Source organism: Trachypithecus francoisi, unplaced genomic scaffold, assembly GCF_009764315.1.
Source record: "Trachypithecus francoisi isolate TF-2019V2 unplaced genomic scaffold, Tfra_2.0 Lachesis_group12, whole genome shotgun sequence".
NCBI classification, from domain to species: domain Eukaryota; kingdom Metazoa; phylum Chordata; class Mammalia; order Primates; family Cercopithecidae; genus Trachypithecus; species Trachypithecus francoisi.
The window spans coordinates 116,026,301-116,044,057 of record NW_022681457.1 but is presented as its reverse complement, the minus strand read 5'-3'; the positions used below and the strand labels follow the sequence as shown (position 1 = coordinate 116,044,057).

At 39.9% G+C, this 17,757-nt stretch overlaps 1 protein-coding gene across 5 annotated transcripts in view; it reads right to left on the bottom strand.

Annotated features, from left to right (window-relative positions):
• Positions 1–17,757, bottom strand: part of RERE (arginine-glutamic acid dipeptide repeats) — a 476,263-nt gene that overhangs the window by 194,907 nt on the left and 263,599 nt on the right. For all 5 annotated transcript variants that reach the window (XM_033228494.1, XM_033228492.1, XM_033228495.1 and 2 more), the window contains 3 exons: positions 15,932–16,037; positions 14,979–15,075; positions 240–344 (listed from right to left, as the gene is read on the bottom strand). In XM_033228494.1, the coding sequence (XP_033084385.1) occupies positions 240–344; positions 14,979–15,075; positions 15,932–16,037 (308 nt within the window). The remainder of the gene's footprint in view (positions 1–239; positions 345–14,978; positions 15,076–15,931; positions 16,038–17,757) is intronic.

Here is a 17,757-nt window from a genome sequence, read left to right as displayed (position 1 = left end):
ATTTTTCTTTTTCTGAATAAAACTAAAGAGCAAACAAAAAGCCACTTTAGATGTCGAAGACATTAATTACAACTCCTCCCAAAGAAGTTTACTGAAGGACTCTGGAGTCATTTTTTTTTTAAGTATGTTACTAGTGTATGTATGTCCAGATGCATAAACTACACACACACACACACACACACACACAAATGAGAAAAGGAAAAGAGTTCTCAATGAATGGACACAAGTGACTCACTTACCTTGTCTCAGGGTTATATCCTAATATGTAGAAAAATGAATCCACTCGGGCTTTGAACTCTCTAGCAGCAAATATGTCAGAAAAATGGGAGATGTTACACTTCCCTCTGGGAAAAAGACAAAAAAAAAATTAGTAATACCCTCCACTGCTTTTGCTAACCAAACCTGGAGGGTAAGGGTGGAGGAAGCACTGAACTAGGTCCATGTGCATGGAGAATCGGCTACAAACACCACACTTCATTTTACCTATTCAGCTGTTTCATGACTGCTTCACTGTACACCTGTGTAATCTGACTGCTTTATATCACCATTTTACTAATAAAGTAAAATTAATTAAAACAACAAAGATAAACTAGAGACAGGACTATGAAAAAGAATATTAAAGTAGAAACGGAGAAAAATTAAAACCATTGTGAAAGTAAGAAAAATTCAGCCTAAAGCCTTTCTAAATCATAAAAAAAAAAAAAGAGCCTTTCTTCCTACTGTGTTATGATAGGCAGAAAGCATAACTGCTTAAAGCTAAAATGTGTAATATTTGACATGTCTTTGGAATACAGCTTCTGGCCAATAAATATTTTTCTTCTCCTATAATGTGCAACAAAGTTAGCTGGAAATTAAAACCTAGAGAAATTTTAACTTTTTTATATAAACATGGGCCCCAATATACAAGAAGTTCTCAAATTTTGGGGTAACTTTAAATGGCTATAAGTTAGAAATCACTTTCCCATAGAAATACTAAAATAAAGCAGAGTAGAGTTTTCAGGTTCATCTACCACCTAAAGTTAAACGAACCTGCCGCTGAAAACTCTACAATACTTACTACAGAATGGCTTAAGCAATGTTTCCATGTACCAAGTATCAATGTAAATGCCAGAAGCATTACATCACGTGGTGAGGCCTAACTTCCAAATACAAACACATGCACGCAGACACATACTCACTCCAGGATTCTCAAAGAGGCAGGGGAGGCTTAAGAACTCTAACTCCCTCAGCAGTCACTTTAATGTTAAGTGGAAGCCAAAGGCTACAGTGAGGTTAGAGGGAATTGGAGGACCAGAAGTTCCCATTTCGTATCAAAAGCCGTGCAGCATACTTCCAGGATGTGGCCTTCCACTGCTTGAGCAGGCTATCTGTTGTGGTAAGAACTCCATGAGTATGCACAGTAACAACATACACACCAGCTAATGGCCACAGTGTTAGGAAGAGAAGCTGGCTGAGGGGTTATCAGCATGGGTTCATTCATTCACTTCCTACCAAGAAATTAAAAAGCAAGGTTCTTCTTTCCCTCAAGGGCTTAAGTACCCTATAACCAAAGCAGGGTCAGCCAGGCACAGTGGTTTCATACCTGTAATCCCAGCACTTTCGGAGGCTAGGGCAGGAGGATTATTTGAGGCCAGGAATTCAAGACAAACTTGGGCAACATTAGTGAGATCCCAACTCACCACCATCTGGTTAATTTTAAAATTTGCTGTAGATGGTAGTCTCACTAGGTTGCCCAGGCTGGTCTCAAACTCCTGGCTTCAAGTGATCCTCCTGCCCCGGCCTCCCAAAGCACTGGGATTATAGGTGTGAACCACTGCACCCAGGCCCCATCTCCATTTTTTAAATTAAATAACAATGCTGTTGATATCAAGTCCCTTTGGGAACTAGAGATTAGAAAGTATCTATAGTTCTATAGAATAGAAAGTATTCTAGGGTTACTGAGCACTTGACACAACACTGATACAACTGAGAAATGAATTCAAAATTTTATTTGATCTTAACAAATGTAAATCTAAATAGCTACATATATATGGCTACTAGCTACCATAGTGAACAACACAGATTTACAAGACATTTCCATCACAGCAGAAAGTTCTATTCGAAGTGCTATAATATTCATACCTACTATTTGTAGATAGTAAGATCCAAATCAAGGAAAAATAGTCTCAGACTAAGAATCAACTTCCCAGGCCCAGAACTGCCTCTTCTAGTATTTAACTAGAACTAAAACAAGCTTCTGGGAAAGAAAAGGCAGATATGATCTTTTTTACAAATGAACAACTGGCTCACTTTGAAACTAACTACCCATCCATACAAGGTGATTTAATCCCTGAAAGCCAGAAGAAATAGGTTCCTTTATCAGTAAAATAGAGGTAACACCTACTGCACTTACAAAGACAAAGCCTACAAAACTCTACTACACAATGCTATGTAAAGTAAGTTATTCCTATTATTGTCCATTACTAAAGACAACTGATTCTTCTATTATTCTTTGTTATTTCACTTTTTTTTTTTTTTTTTTGAGACGGAGTCTCGCTCTGTCGCCCAGGCTGGAGTGCAGTGGCCGGATCTCAGCTCACTGCAAGCTCTGCCTCCCGGGTTTACGCCATTCTCCTGCCTCAGCCTCCCAAGTAGCTGGGACTACAAGCGCCCGCCACCTCGCCCGGCTAGTTTTTTGTATTTTTTAGTAGAGATGGGGTTTCACCGTGTTAGCCAGGATGGTCTCGATCTCCTGACCTCGTGATCCGCCTGTCTCGGCCTCCCAAAGTGCTGGGATTACAGGCTTGAGCCACCGCGCCCGGCCTGTTATTTCACTCTTAAACTGGAGTAATTAATGATGTATCAATTCAAGGTAAAGAAAACCCATAACTCTAAACACAAACACTGGAAATCAGGTATGTTTAGGGCAGGGTTTATCCATCTCAGCACTAACGACAGTTTGTACTAAATAATTATTTATTATCAGAGGCTGTCCTGTACATTGTAGGATATTTAAGAGCATCCTTGGCCTCTACCTAGTAGCACCCATACACATTTCTTCCTGACAATAAAAAATGTCTCAAGACTTGCCAAATGTCTCCTGTGGAGGGCAAAACTACTGGCTTACGGAAAGCTAAAAGCAATAGGAATAGAAGCATTTCATCTGATAAATGACTACGAAGTTGTCGTAAATGCGATTTTTCTCTACCATCAAGCTCTTTCTCTATTTGATTCTGTTCGTGTATATGAAAGGTATTGAAACATTTTTACTTTTTTATCCTTTCTTATGCCTCTAATTGCACTGTACCTCTAATACAATGTGGAAAGAGTGAACATCCTTGGCTAGTCCCTGATGTCAGTGGAAATGTCTCCCAGGTGTTCTTATTAAATGTGACACCAGTTTTAAAAACAATCAAACCATAATCATAGTATCGGAAAAACTGACTATTTTCCTCCTCTAGATTTAATAGTTTGATATATGCTATCAAAAGAGTGAAACACTGAACCAACCTTGTATTCCTTGAATAAATCCCAACTGGTCACAAAGTATTTTTTAAATAAGGTATTAAATTTTTAAAAAAACAAAAAGAATTTGATTAATTACATCTAAGTTGTCTTCCTCATAAATCTGTTTTTATCTTTATTTCCTTCTTTGTACATTTTTATTGTTGCTGTTATTCATGAAAGGTTTATTCATAACAGCCTAGAAACAACCCAAATGTCCAGCAACAGGTAAATAAATTGTATATACGTACAATAAAACAGTACACAAATACAAAGATCTAGTGATACATTTTAAAATACCATGGACAACTCTTAAAAATAAAATGTTGAGTATAAGAAGTCAGACACAAAAACAGTTAACACTGCATGATTCCACAGCTTTAGAAGAGGAAAAAATAACTTATAGTGAGAGAAACCTGAACAGTTGGTGATTCTGGGTGGGAGGTTTTGAGAGGGAAGGATCTTGAGGGAACTTCCTGAGATGAGCGGAATATGCCAAGTCTTGTTTAGGGTCAAACAAATTTATGAAAATGTACACTTAAAATCCACATTGAACTGTATATTAAAAAACTACTGGAGGAAAGTAAAACAATGAGAACCATTTGGTAATGGTAAATAGCGGTAGCTGTTTAAAGTTGGTAATCTTGCCAGTTAGCCGGCCCTCAAACACTGAGTATTGAACAGAGCTGAAGAAAGGGTTTCCATAACCAGGTAAGGCCACCAGGATTGGCTCTGATTGGGGAGCATGCATTTGAAGTATTTTACAACTCACCTCATGAACAGTGTTTACCTTTAAACATGTGTGTATGTGTGTGCAGAAGTATGGGTATGATTTTAAGTATTCAGTACTTTTTATCAGAGCCCTTTTCTCACCATGATCTCTGTCAAAAGTAGGACATTATTTGACATTGTTTACAGAATAGATGAGGAGAGACTGTTAAGAGAAAACTGCCACCACATCCACCTTGCTGAAATACCCAGTTTCAGAGCCTTCAAAAGTCCTGTATACCCTGTATCTAAAGCAATGCTTCATTGTTAACAGAAACATGACTAAGACAGGGAAGCCCCATGTGTTAGCACCCTTTCATTCAACAGTAAAAAAGGCGTCCTGGAAATGACTCATTTCAGTAATCCTTCAGTGGGACCCCAGGGAGTTTTACACCTGGGGCATCATCTGAAGGGTCTACTGGCTACCAAGAGGAGGCAGCTATATGAAGAGGATGAAGAAGAGACAAGAGAGTCCCTCTTATGTAAGGAGACAATACAAATGAAAACTGTGGCCTAGAAATTCATTCCCTTAAAACTACCAATAACTGGGAGGGTCTTCTTGTATCCCCAGTCATGAGCAAACCCCAAAGAAACTCATGACGAAGTGCACCAGCATACACAGAATGTTTACAGCAGCAAATCTGTTGAAAGCTATTATTATTATTAAGATGGAGTCTTAATAAAAAATTATTTAAAATAAAAAAATTATTAATAATTTTTTTTTTTTTTTGAGACAGAATCTTGCTCTGTCACCCAGACTGGAGCACAGTGGCACGATCTCGGCTCACTGCAACCTCCGCCTCCCAGGTTCAAGTGATTCTCCTGCTTCAGCCTCCCGAAGAGCTGGGATTACAGACACATGTCACCACGCCCAGCTAACTTTTTGTATTTTTAGTAGAGACGGGATTTTACTCCTCATGACCTGCCTCAACCTCCCAAAGACGTGGGATTACAGGTGCAAGCCACCACTCCTGGCCTTCCTTTTTTTTTTTTTTTTTTTTTTTTTTGAGATAGGGTCTCCCTCTGTCACTTGGGCTGAAGTGCAGTGGTTTGATCTCAGTTCACTGAAGACTCAACTTCCCAGGCTCAGGTGATTCTTCCAGCTCAGCCTTCCCGGTAGCTGGGACTACAGGTGTGTGCCACCACACTCAACAATTTTTTGTAGAGATAGGGTTTCACCATATTGCCCAGGCTGGTCTCAAACTCCTGGGCTCAAGTAATCTGTCCAGCTTGGCCTCTTACAGGTGTGGGCCACCATGCCTGGCCAAAAAAAAAAAAAAGAAAAGAAAAAAAATTATATATACATATAAAATTTTAGTTTGTATTTCCCCTTTTGCCCAGGAGTTGCTTAGCAGGAAGTTTTAAATTTCCAGGTGAAAGGACCTTCTGTTGTTTGTTTTTCTTAGTAAACTACAGTTTTATTGCATTTTAATCAAATGATTTTTTTTCTGTGATCTAATATATGACCAATTTTTGAGAAGGTGGCAAGATACATAATTCAATGTGTATTCTTTATTATTACAGGATAGAGTTCAAAATATGTTTGTAGGCCAGGTGTGGTGGCTTACGCCTGTAATCCCAGCACTTTGGGAGGCCGAGGTGGGCAGATCAAAAGAGGTCAGGAGTTCAAGACCAGCCTGGCCAACAAAGTGAAACCCTGTCTCTATTAAAAATACAAAGATTAGCTGGGCATGGTGGCAGGCATTTGTAATGCCAGCTACTTGGGAGGCTGAGGCAGGAGAATGGTTTGAACCCGGGAAGCAGAGGTTGCAGTGAGCCAAGATGGTGCCACAACAAGCATGAGTGACAAGAGCAAGACTTAATCTCAAAAAAAAAAAAAAAATTAAGATTATTAGCTTAGGGGAAAAAAAGTCCAAAACTATACAAAATCTGTAACAAGGAAGATTTTTTAACACTCCTGAAAGACAAAAAAGTGGACGTGAACAAATGGTAAAACATCCCCTACTCAAAATGGCATTTCTCCACAGATTAATTAATAAATCCAATACAATCCCAGTATAAATACCAACAAGCTTTCTTTTTCTGAAATAAAACAAAATATTAAGGTTCACATGGAAAAACAAATAACTAAAAAAGGGAAGAACACACATTAAAACATACTATAAAGCCTCTGTAATTAAGAAGTGTAGTGCTGGTACATAAATAGACAATAGAATAACAAAACAAAAGAGCAAGTACAAAATACATATGGAAAGCAAGACATGACAATGGTAACATCTCAAACCACTACAGTCAACACAGATATTTTACTTAGTAGTGCTAGAACAACTGGGTAGAATTATTCTTTAAATATGGTGTAGGGAAAGTCTTTCTAACTATGACTCAAAATCCAGAGGCAATAAAAGACTGATAAATTTGATTAGATAAAAATACATTTTACACAATTAAAAAATCAATAAATAAAATTAAAGAAAACTAGCAAAAGTGGGAGAAAAATATTTGCAACAATTGCCATGTACCACAGTCATATAAAGCACTTTTTAAAAGTAAAACAAAAAGAAAACCAATAGAAAATACATAAACAGACAATTTACAAAAAAAGAGACAAAAATATCCTTCAAACATATGAAAAAATGTTCAAACTCATTGTTAGTGAAATAAAATAAAAACACGGAGATACCACTTCTCACCTATCAGACTTTTAAATTTTTAAAAAAGACCAAACATTCTATTAAGAAAACAGGCAGGCAGGCCAGGCACAGTGGCTCACACCTGTAATCCCAGCCCTTTGGGAGGCTGAGACGGGCGGATCACGAGGTCAGGAGATCGAGACCATCCTGGCTAACACGGTGAAACCCCGTCTCTACTAAAAACACAAAAAATTAGCCAGGCGAGGTGGCGGGCGCCTGTAGTCCCAGCTACTCAGGAGGCTGAGGCAGAAGAATGGCATGAACCCAGGAGGCAGAGCTTGCAGTGAGCCAAGGTCGCACCACTGTACTCAAGCCTGGGCGACACAGCGAGACTCCATCTCAAAAAAAATAAAATCTTCTAGTGTTGGACTAGAATTGAAATTAATACAACCTTACAAGTCTGGGGTTAGGGGAGGTTAATAGGCATAGGTTAGTATACATATACATCCTAGCTCTGCTTGCTAACTGGATCTAGAAACAATGACACCCAGTAGTAATACACATGCCTAATACCCAAATCTTGGTTTCTAAACACTGCTCTCCACTAAAGGGAACCCGGGCTCCTCATAGAATGATTAATTCCAGCGCTGGAGGTTGGAAAATAAAAAACAAGTCTGAGACCATCTTGTGGAGCTAGAAAATAAGAAAGTGCTCAAAAAAATACGGAGGTTTGCTGGAAAAATGCAGTGGCCAATCTGAAGTAGCTCCTAATGGCCAAAGTTGGGTAATAAAACAAAAAATAATAAATTATAACAAAATAAATATCCGTAAGTTCATGCTGATGTAAATATTCAGATAGATTTATGGGGTAAAAGGGAGATTTATTTACTACAGTGGAATTCCAATTAATAAATGTTAGAGGCCGGGCGCGGTGGCTCAAGCCTGTAATCCCAGCACTTTGGGAGGCCGAGACGGGCGGATCACGAGGTCAGGAGATCGAGACCATCCTGGCTAACACGGTGAAACCCCGTCTCTACTAAAAATACAAAAACTAGCTGGGCAAGGTGGCGGGCGCCTGTAGTCCCAGCTACTCGGGAGGCTGAGACAGGAGAATGGCGTAAACCCAGGAGGCGGAGCTTGCAGTGAGCTGAGATCCGGCCACTGCACTCCAGTCCGGGTGACAGAGCGAGACTCCGTCTCAAAAAAAAATAAATAAAATAAAAAAAAATAAATGTTAGAAAAAAAGAAGAAAAATGAAAAACCACCAGAGGCAAGCTCCACAGTAGTAACTTTTACAGATGAAATCCACCGATAGGTGCTTAAAATCACTGGGTGAAAATTTAAGGAGATAAATGATTTGCATAGTCTCAAAGTATCTCCCAAGTTAATTAAGTACAGGGGAAAAGCTGCTTTACAGTGAAGAAACCTGGCAGACGCCACATTCATCAAGTGGACAAGGTCAATGTCACTAGTAATCAGACATTATCAACCTCATGAGGCCCATGATAAGATGCACTCACAAACACGTAATTTCTGTGGTTCTTGCCCAAAATGCCTTACCTCAGAAAAGCCAAATTGAGGGACATTTGACAAAATAATTGATCAATAATACTTACAATACCAAGGAAGGTCCTGAATGGCAAGGAAAGACTGGAGAACTATTACACGCTGCAGGAGACTAAGGAGAAATAACTAAATGCAATGTGGGATCCCATATAAGATCCTAGAACAACAACGAGGATGTTGTTGAAATTCGAAGACCATCTTTAGTCTAATGCTATTGTATCAATGTTAATTTCCTGGTTCTGATAACTGTACTGTAGTTGTAGAAGAAGCTCACATTAGGAGATTAGAGATACATTGAACCTGAGTACTTGTAACTTTGCTGTGTGTCTAAAAATAGCTCCAAATAAAAGTAAGCTTTTCAAATACTATGAAGTACTCTAGGGCAGACGGAATATCTTAATGGGTAGGTTCCCATAACCAAACTTGGGCCCTTCATCTACTAGTAGATTAATAAAGTGTTAAATAATGAATGAATAAATAAAGGAATTGACAGGTTATGATGTCCAATGAAGTACTAAGCATGTATAGACAAAACAATAAAACTGTTACAGGTCAAAGTTATTTCACATGTAAAAACAACTGTAGATTAAAGCCAGAAAAGGATTCTTAAACTGCAAAACTAAGAGCTCTGAGACACCATGAAACTCCTTACGAAACTTGCAGGAGCTAAAGGGTTTTTTCTTTTTTTGAGATGGAGTCTCGCTCCGACACTCAGGCGGGAGTGCAGTGGCGCAATCTCGGCTCACTGCAACCTCCATCACCTCCCAGGTTAAAGCGATTCTCCTGCCTCAGCCTCCCTAGTAGCTGGGACTACAGGCACCAGCCACCACACTTGGCTAATGTTTTGTAGTTTTAGTAGAGACGGGGCTTTACCACGTTGGCCAGGTTGGTCTCGAATTCCTGACCTCAGGTGATCTGCCCACCTCGGCCTCCCAAAGTGCTGGGATTACAGGCGTGAGCCACCGTGTCCTGCCACTAAAGGATTTTTAAATGGTTGGGAAACTCTCCACAGATGTAACTAATCTGTTTCCAGCCCTAAACATATACATGATACTAGTTGCTCATAACAAAGTAAGGAGATAAATTAATTCAGAATGAAAAAAACAACAGACTGGAAGCCTCAAACAGCTAATTTAGGGCTCCTTGGCCCTGGTCTTCCAGAAAATTCATCCTAAGGCATCTTCCTATAATATGAACCTCTGGGTAAAATGATAGCCTATAACCTGACCTGCAGTAGGATATTTTTTTCACCAGTGACTCCTTGAAATAGGAAGCAGATTTCAGAAAGTTGGAAAACAGCCCTTAAGTTGACATTTACGATCTCCTCTGCTGCCCTCCACAATCAATACTGCAGAATGCACTGATGCGAGTGCACAATAAACCCGAGAATGTTCCCCAGGTCACATGTCCTCAGTCCAATCACAAAGCAATCACTCCAGATCCTTGGATCATTAATAAAACATTATCCTTAGGGGAGAAAAAGTAGCATAGAAAACAAATTACAAGTTACAAGTTTATTGGCTCATTCTTGGAGCACGTTGAGATGGCTCCCTAAGCTGAACTCTTCTCCATATACCTGAAGGTATCTAAATATCTAATCCCTACTCCTCCAACGGGCCACAGAGAAATAGTAAAAAAAGTGTATGCTGAGTGATTACACCATCATTAACTCAGTACAAAATTAAACTTAATTTCACTTATTCTTTTCTTCCCCTTATACTTTTAAGAACTCAGCAGAAATTCAATGAGCTATGGAGTGTACTATACATGTTACTAGGGCATGAGATGCTCTTTGAGGGACTTTCACACTCCTCACCGTACTGGATGTGGAACCAGATGTGTGTGTTTGGTTCAGGATTCTGTCATTAGTCATGTGACCTTGAACAAGTTTGTCAAAAGGCTAGCTCAAACGTAAAAAAACTTGACACTGTCACAAGGCTACAGCAGAGCCACGATTCAAACGCAAGTCTTTTAACTTCAGTCTATTATACCACAATGCCAGCCAAAAATACTTACCTGGGAATAAACAGAACTCAAAGAATACTCTATTCAAAATGCTAACTTTACTCTTTGGTGCTTATTGATAATGTGTGATGAAATAAGATCAGCAGCTGTAGAAACTTATCTTGAAAGGTAGAGATAAGGGACAGCCAAGGTCAAGTATTCAAAATTGACAGCAATGCAGTTAATGCTGGATCTCAACACATTTCTACAACTGCGAAGGGCTCAGATTTCCTTACAGGAAGAAACTCTGGTAGGAAAAAGTTATAATCTCACAATTTACAAAGAAGCTACAGGGCATTTAGTTTTCCTTTTGATTTACCACGGCTAAAGGATAAAGCTCTCTCTCCTCCTTTATAACCCAACTCTAGCACCAGCTTGAAAGAAAACCTTATACATCAGTTTCCTCCTGAGTGAATGGAATGGCAAGAGCCCCCTCAGAGTTACTGCGACTGGATGAATCCACACAACTGAGCCCTTTGATCTTCAAGAAGAATGGTGCTAAGCACTAACATGATCAGTCTTTTTCTTTTTTCTTTTTTGTTCCCCATGGTTTTTTTCATTACATTTATTTGATCCCTTTTTATGTGCCTACAGACTATTTTATTTGTGTCTCTCTCAAAATTGAATTTATTTTTAGTAGTACTGGTTTATAACTATGGAGAAAGAACAAACTCTTTCTGTGCATAAACTATGAGAAGAAAATTGGAAAAAAAGTTAAAGCTTAACTTTAACCATCTCCCACCAAATACATCCCAAACATTTTTTAAGTTAATCTACCTTGGTGAAGGGAAAGAGAATAAATAGAGACTGCTGGGGGCACTTCCATCCCATTCTATTTTACGGGAGTAATGGGACAGTCAAAGCTTCTGTCACAGTGAGCGCTGCTGCCAAGAATGAGGCCAGATCACTAAGTGACAGCAAAGCGACCCTGCACCATTAGGGAAATGCATCCACACACACGTGTGACCCTGCACCACTAGGCCAGCAGGTCCACACACACGCAACACTGCACCACCAGGCCAGCACGTCCACACACGTGACTCCGCACCACTAGGCTAGCATGTCCACAAACACACGCTACACACCAGTAGGTCAGCGCGTCCACACACACGTGTGCAACACTGCACCACTAGGCCAGCACATACACACACACACGCAAAATTGCACCATTAGGCCAGCGCGTCCACATGCACGAGACACTGCACCACCAACACAGCGCGTCCACACACTCACACGACACTGCACCATTAGGTCAGCTTGTTCAGTGACCAAACGACCACCTGTCATCTGATGTCTTTGAAAAAAATTCCGTAGTCAAGTCACAAAAGAATGTTGTAGTACAAAATCAAATTCAAGATAAAAGTGTTATAAAGCAGCTACCACTTTTTATGACCACTTTAAAGAAAACACCACAGGAGAAAAAAAAAACTAATTAATTAGGATTCTAATTATATACCCAGTGAAAAGAAGATGAAGTATTACCACTGTAGCACTCCAGCTGTGGTGGCCAGTGAAAGGACAGTGACTTACACATTTACACATCTCCAAGAAACATCTGATTGTAAACTTAGCTACAGTAAATTCATGGAATCCAGATGGAATTATTTGGCATAACCTGTTCTTCTGAAAATGCTAAAATAAGATAAACATGGGCCGGGTGTGGTGGCTCATGCCTGTAATTCCAGCACTTTGGGAGGTTGAGGTGGGTGGATCACTTGAGGTCAGGAGTTCAACACCAGCCTGGCCAAGATGGTGAAACCCTGTCTCTACTAAAAATGCAAAAATTAGCTGGGCGTCGTGGCACATGCCTGTAGTCCCAGCTACTCAGGAGGCTGAGGGAGGAGAATCACTTGAACCCGGGAGGTGGAGGTTGCAGTGAAGTGAGCCAAGAACAAGGCACTGAGCTCCAGCCTGGGTGACAAAGCAAGACTATGTCTCAGAAAAAAAGATTCTACAAATCTCAGTACCAATAATAACTACTCAAATATATTGATTTTAAGCATTTATGTCAAAACATGTTGAATACACAGTCACGTATCTCACATATTTGTTCAACTGAAACTCTAAATCGCTTAAAATCTTTTCCCTCAACCTGTGAGACAAGATGGAAAGAGGAAGGAAAGAGTATGCAAACCAGTATAAGAAGTATTTCAGGATTTGGCTGAGTGCGGTGCTTCACACTAGTAATCCCAGCACTTTGGGAGGCCGAAGTGGGTGGATTGCTTAAGCGTAGGAGTTCAAGACCAGCCTGGGCAAGATGGTAAAACCTCGTCTCTACAAAAAACACAAAAATTAGCCAGGGTGGTGGTGTACACCTGTAGTCCCAGCTACTTGGGGAGGTAGGATTGCTTGAGGCCAGGAGTTTGAGGCTGCAGTGAGCCATAATCTCACCACCGCACTCCTGGATGACAGAGCGAGATCCTGTTTCAAAAAAAAAAAAGAACAAGACCAGAAACATTCAAAGAAATCTTCAAGGATTAAGTGACCGGTCCATTAACCATATTCCAGGAATTCAGTCACTGGACCCAGCTAACAATATTCCAGGATTAAGTGACCGGTCCATTAACCATATTCCAGGAATTCAGTCACTGGACCCAGCTAACAATATTCCAGGATTAAGTCACCGGTTCCAGCTAACAATATTCCAGGATTAAGTCACTGGTCCCAGGTAAAAATTGAACTGTTCCATCAATATAACCAACCCTGCATTAACTTCCTTTGTTCAGCAAGTGAGCTTAAGTTTGGAAAGCGAATCTGAAAAGTCATACAAAGCTTGTGGAAGTTCACAGGAAGTTTATAAAACCCTGAGAAATTCTCTAAATTCATCTAAATTCCTGTAAGAAGTCAAACCTAACTACATCCACACCACACCCCACAGCAGAGTTGGCAAACTATGGCCAGAAAAGCCTCATCTGGCACACCACCTGCTTCCTGTGGCCTGACAGAAGAGTTTTTGCATTTTTAAATGGCTGAAAAAGAAAGCAAAAGAAGAGTATCTCCTGACACATGAAAATTAAATGAAACTCAAATTTCAATATCCATAAAGTTTTATTGGAGCACAGCCACTTCATTTATTTCGTGTTGTCTATGGCTTTCATGCTGCAATGGTTGAGCTGAGTCACTGCAACAGATACCATGTGAAATATCAGCTGACCCGAAAAGCTTGTCAAAGCTTGCCTGAAAGTTGCTACTAATTTACCTTGAAATAACAGACTTTAGCTATGTAGCTTTGCACAAAAAACTCCAGATGGTTTTTCTGAATACCATCTGAGCATCAGAACGGAGAAATTACTGTAACTCATTGTAGTTTTAAGATAAAAGCTAACAAAATCCTAGAATTTTATTAAAACCGTATTAAGTACTTAACAAAAAAAAGTAGTCTTTCACCACTTTATTAATGATTATTTTCAGTGAGGAAAGGGTTTTAAGAATATTAGTAGTCTTACTTCCTATACCACTTAAAAGGCCCAACGTCAGTCATACACACACAAAATGAGCCATTATGGCCATCCTTTTCTTGAAAGAGACAGAATAATACCCAAAGATGCAAATGTCACGGTCGTTTTTTTGACATAATTCCTGAAGACATTATGACCAGCTGGAATGTTACCTTCTGCCTCAGAATGAAATCTTCAATATCTTTCTACCCACCTCTTCTCCCTAACCAATGAAGCTATCTAGTAGGAAATTTTTCAGACATACAGAAAACGGAAGAATAGTTCAATGAAAATCTCTATAAACTTTGCCTAGATTCTCAATTAATTACACGCTGCCATATCTGCGTCATCCGTTTCTCTATCTTCTCTAGTGGCAGGAATTAAATCTTTAGAAAGTAAACTGCAGGCCGGGCACGGTGGCTCAAGCCTGTAATCCCAGCACTTTGGGAGGCCGAGACGGGCGGATCACGAGGTCAGGAGATTGAGACCATCCTGGCTAATACGGTGAAACCCCATCTCTACTAAAAAATACAAAAACAAAAACTAGCCGGGCGAGGTGGCGGGCGCCTGTAGTCCCAGCTACTCAGGAGGCTGAGGCAGGAGAATGGCGTAAACCCGGGAGGCGGAGCTTACAGTGAGCTGAGATCGTGCCCACTGCACTCCAGCCTGGGTGACAGAGCGAGACTCCATCTCAAAAAAAAAAAAAAAAACAAAAAGAAAGTAAACTGCAGACCATCAGAACACTTTTTCCCATCTCAGCTTCCCAAAGTGCCAGGATTACAGATGTGAGCCACTGCACCTGTCCGCTGGAACATTTCACCCACATACTTCAGCAAACAATACCAGGATAATAATTTCCAAGGAAATGAAGATACAGTAATATAGAAAGGGCATTAAAAAGTAAATTATCAAAAAAGAGAGAGAGAAGAGGTAAAGCTAGATTAGTGAAGATACGGAGAACCTCTGCAATCTCAACAATCCAGAGCAGACACTGGAATGTTCACTCTGAGGCCAAAAGAGGAGTCTGATTAATACAGTGACTACTAAAAGATCAGGAGACATTAGATTCTCCACCTCCTGCACTCAATGACTCCTCCTTCACATGGAAGAGCATGTCTCCAGTACTTACCTAAGGGCAGCAGCATGGTAAGTGTCAACGTAATCAGAAATGAAGAGCTCTCGGTTCTTGATAACTGGGTCTGTAATGACAAGTTCTCTTCCAGAGTCTGTCAAAAAATTAATTAAGAGGACATTAAAACTGAGTTTCCCAAAACAAGTAAAAAAATTTTGTAAAACTTTTCCTTCAGGTTTACCACCCACTAAATAACCAGGCCTGGTGAACATCATAAGTATGCAAAATAGAGAAGAGGAATCACACACTGCAAGAATAACAGTAACAAAAAGTACAGTTTTTGTCAACAAAGTATCTTCTTGGCTATGTTTTATACCCCTTACTAAGTCCCTATATTTTGCCAAAATGGATTAAGCACAAATGGAACAAGAGCAGAAACAACTATCTTATCCTAGCACCTCTTCAACTACCAAAATACTTAGTGATCCTGTCCATCTTATTTTTCTTGCTAAATATTACAAAATGGAGTGAAATCACACAGCTTCCATTGAAAATAATATTTTTAACAAGGAACTATAATTTACTTGCTTTAACAGAGGTTTTTCTTTATAGTTTCAAAGAAGGGAAAAAAAAAAAACCACTCAGCAAGATAAAAAAGAGTATCATTCTTCCAAGTTGTTTTTCACTGGTTTGTTGACTGTGAGAAGAGTGCAGCAGGATCAGGGCCAGGCAAAGTTTGATGCCAGCGCCAGGACTGCCATTTAGAGGATGCACGGCCCCAGCAATGTCCTTAGCATCACTCAACCTCAGTTTCCTCATCTGGAACTGGAGAGGGACAGACCCACCCCTCATGTGACTAATTGGTAACCAATGTGAATCGCCAAGCATAAGGCCTACCAACATCCAAAAATCCATTTTTTAAAAAGTTATCTTCATTTAATGAATGTCTTTAGAAAGAACATTGCCCAAAGCTAAGAAATACATGAATCAAACCAGAAGGACATATTTACCATTTTCATTATGTCGATCCTGAACCAAATGCTGATACACAGAATCTGGAACCTCAGACTGACGGTAGTACCATTTGACGTTCATGAGGAGATGGTCCCTCTTACTCTGAAAAGGAAAATCTAACAGCATTAGGAACAGGATTTCAGGTGGCCACAAGTGCATATCATACCCATGACAAAAGCCCCTGTAAATGGGTGGACAGGTAGATAGGGAGAGACACAATTACCATCAGAACCACAACAATACATAAGTCAGTTATGAGGTCAAATTTTATTTTTTAAAAACACCCATCAATAGATCCCTCTCACCTTACCCCTCTAAACTGCTGATTTCAGGAAACAAAAGGAGACCAGTCTTGAATCTGTTTATCTCCTCAGTTTGATTAACTAATCCATTCAACATTACAGTTTTATTTAACATTAACTATACAATACTATATGAATATATCCTTCTATTTTAATCTTTAATCATTTTGGTAAATATTCAGAGTCAGTGTTAGCATACTGTCAAGGCTCATTAAGGGCAATAGGCTAGAAAGAACTTACCCAGCAAGGCCTGGCACAAAATAATCTCTTCTCCAAGGTTTGCCTATTACCCAGACTAAATTAGATTCTCCTTCCACTTTTTAGCCACAGTTACTGTTATGTGCCAAACGACTATAGCGAAGAATGGGTGGTGATGAAGGTACTATGAGTCCAGAGACCTCATCTCATTTATTTCCGAATCTCCAGGTAATAGAATATCTTGTATATTTGTGAATAATGAAGAGTTTATGATGATCACATAAATGATCCTGTAAATGTTTAAAGGACACTGAACTATGTTATCCCTAAAAGTTAATTTTGTTCCCAGTTTGTTCAGAGAATAAAGGATCAAATATTGCCCTTCCATTAGCAAGTTATAGGGCTACAGCTTGCAAAAGATCATCTCTGCGCCTGGTCAAGAAATAGCTCAACAGGGAGTGCACTGAGGTTTCCTGCGGCCCCTAAAATACTTTTCCAACCCATGTGTGGCCTTAGCAGAATTCTCCAAGGTGAATGGAATATCATTCCTTTCAGCAGCCTCTACATTCTCATCACAGCCCCGCTGGTCAGTAATGAATGAGAGTTAAAATTCAAGAAATGCCTCATGTTTATAAAGGGGATGCCTAAATCCTAAAACATGATAAAAGAGCCCTCATTAATGAATGAAGATACTTCCTGCTTTAACAAGCAGTCACAAATACAGCCAACACTAAAACACCAAGAAAGTTCCAAAAAACCTTTGCTAAAAAACACTTAAAAGCCATTTAAAGAATCAGAAAGATAACAATTGCCACAAGTTTCAACAGAACTCAATGTGAAGATGTGGTTTTATTTTATTTTATTTTATTTTTGAGAAGGAGCCTCACTCTGTCACCCAGGCTGGAGTGCAGTGGCGTGATCTCAGCTCACTGCAACCTCCACCTCCTAGGTTCAAACGACTCTCCTGTCTCAGCCTCCCAAGTAGCTGGGATTATAGGTGTGTGCCATCATGCCCAGCTATTTTTGTATTTTTAGTAGAGACAGGTTTTGACCATGTGGGCCCCACTGGTCTGGAACTCCTGACCTCAAATGATCCATCCACCCGCCTTGGCCTCCCAATGTGCTGGGATTTCAAGCATGAGCCACCACACCAGGCAAAAATGTGCTGTTTCAAAGTAAACACAAAAATTAGCTGGGTATGGTGGTATATGCCTATAATCCCAGCTACTCAGAGGCTAAGGCAGGAGAATTGCTTGAACCCAGGAGAGGGAGGTGGCGGTGAGCCGAGATCATGCCATTGCACTCCAGCCTGGGCAACGAGA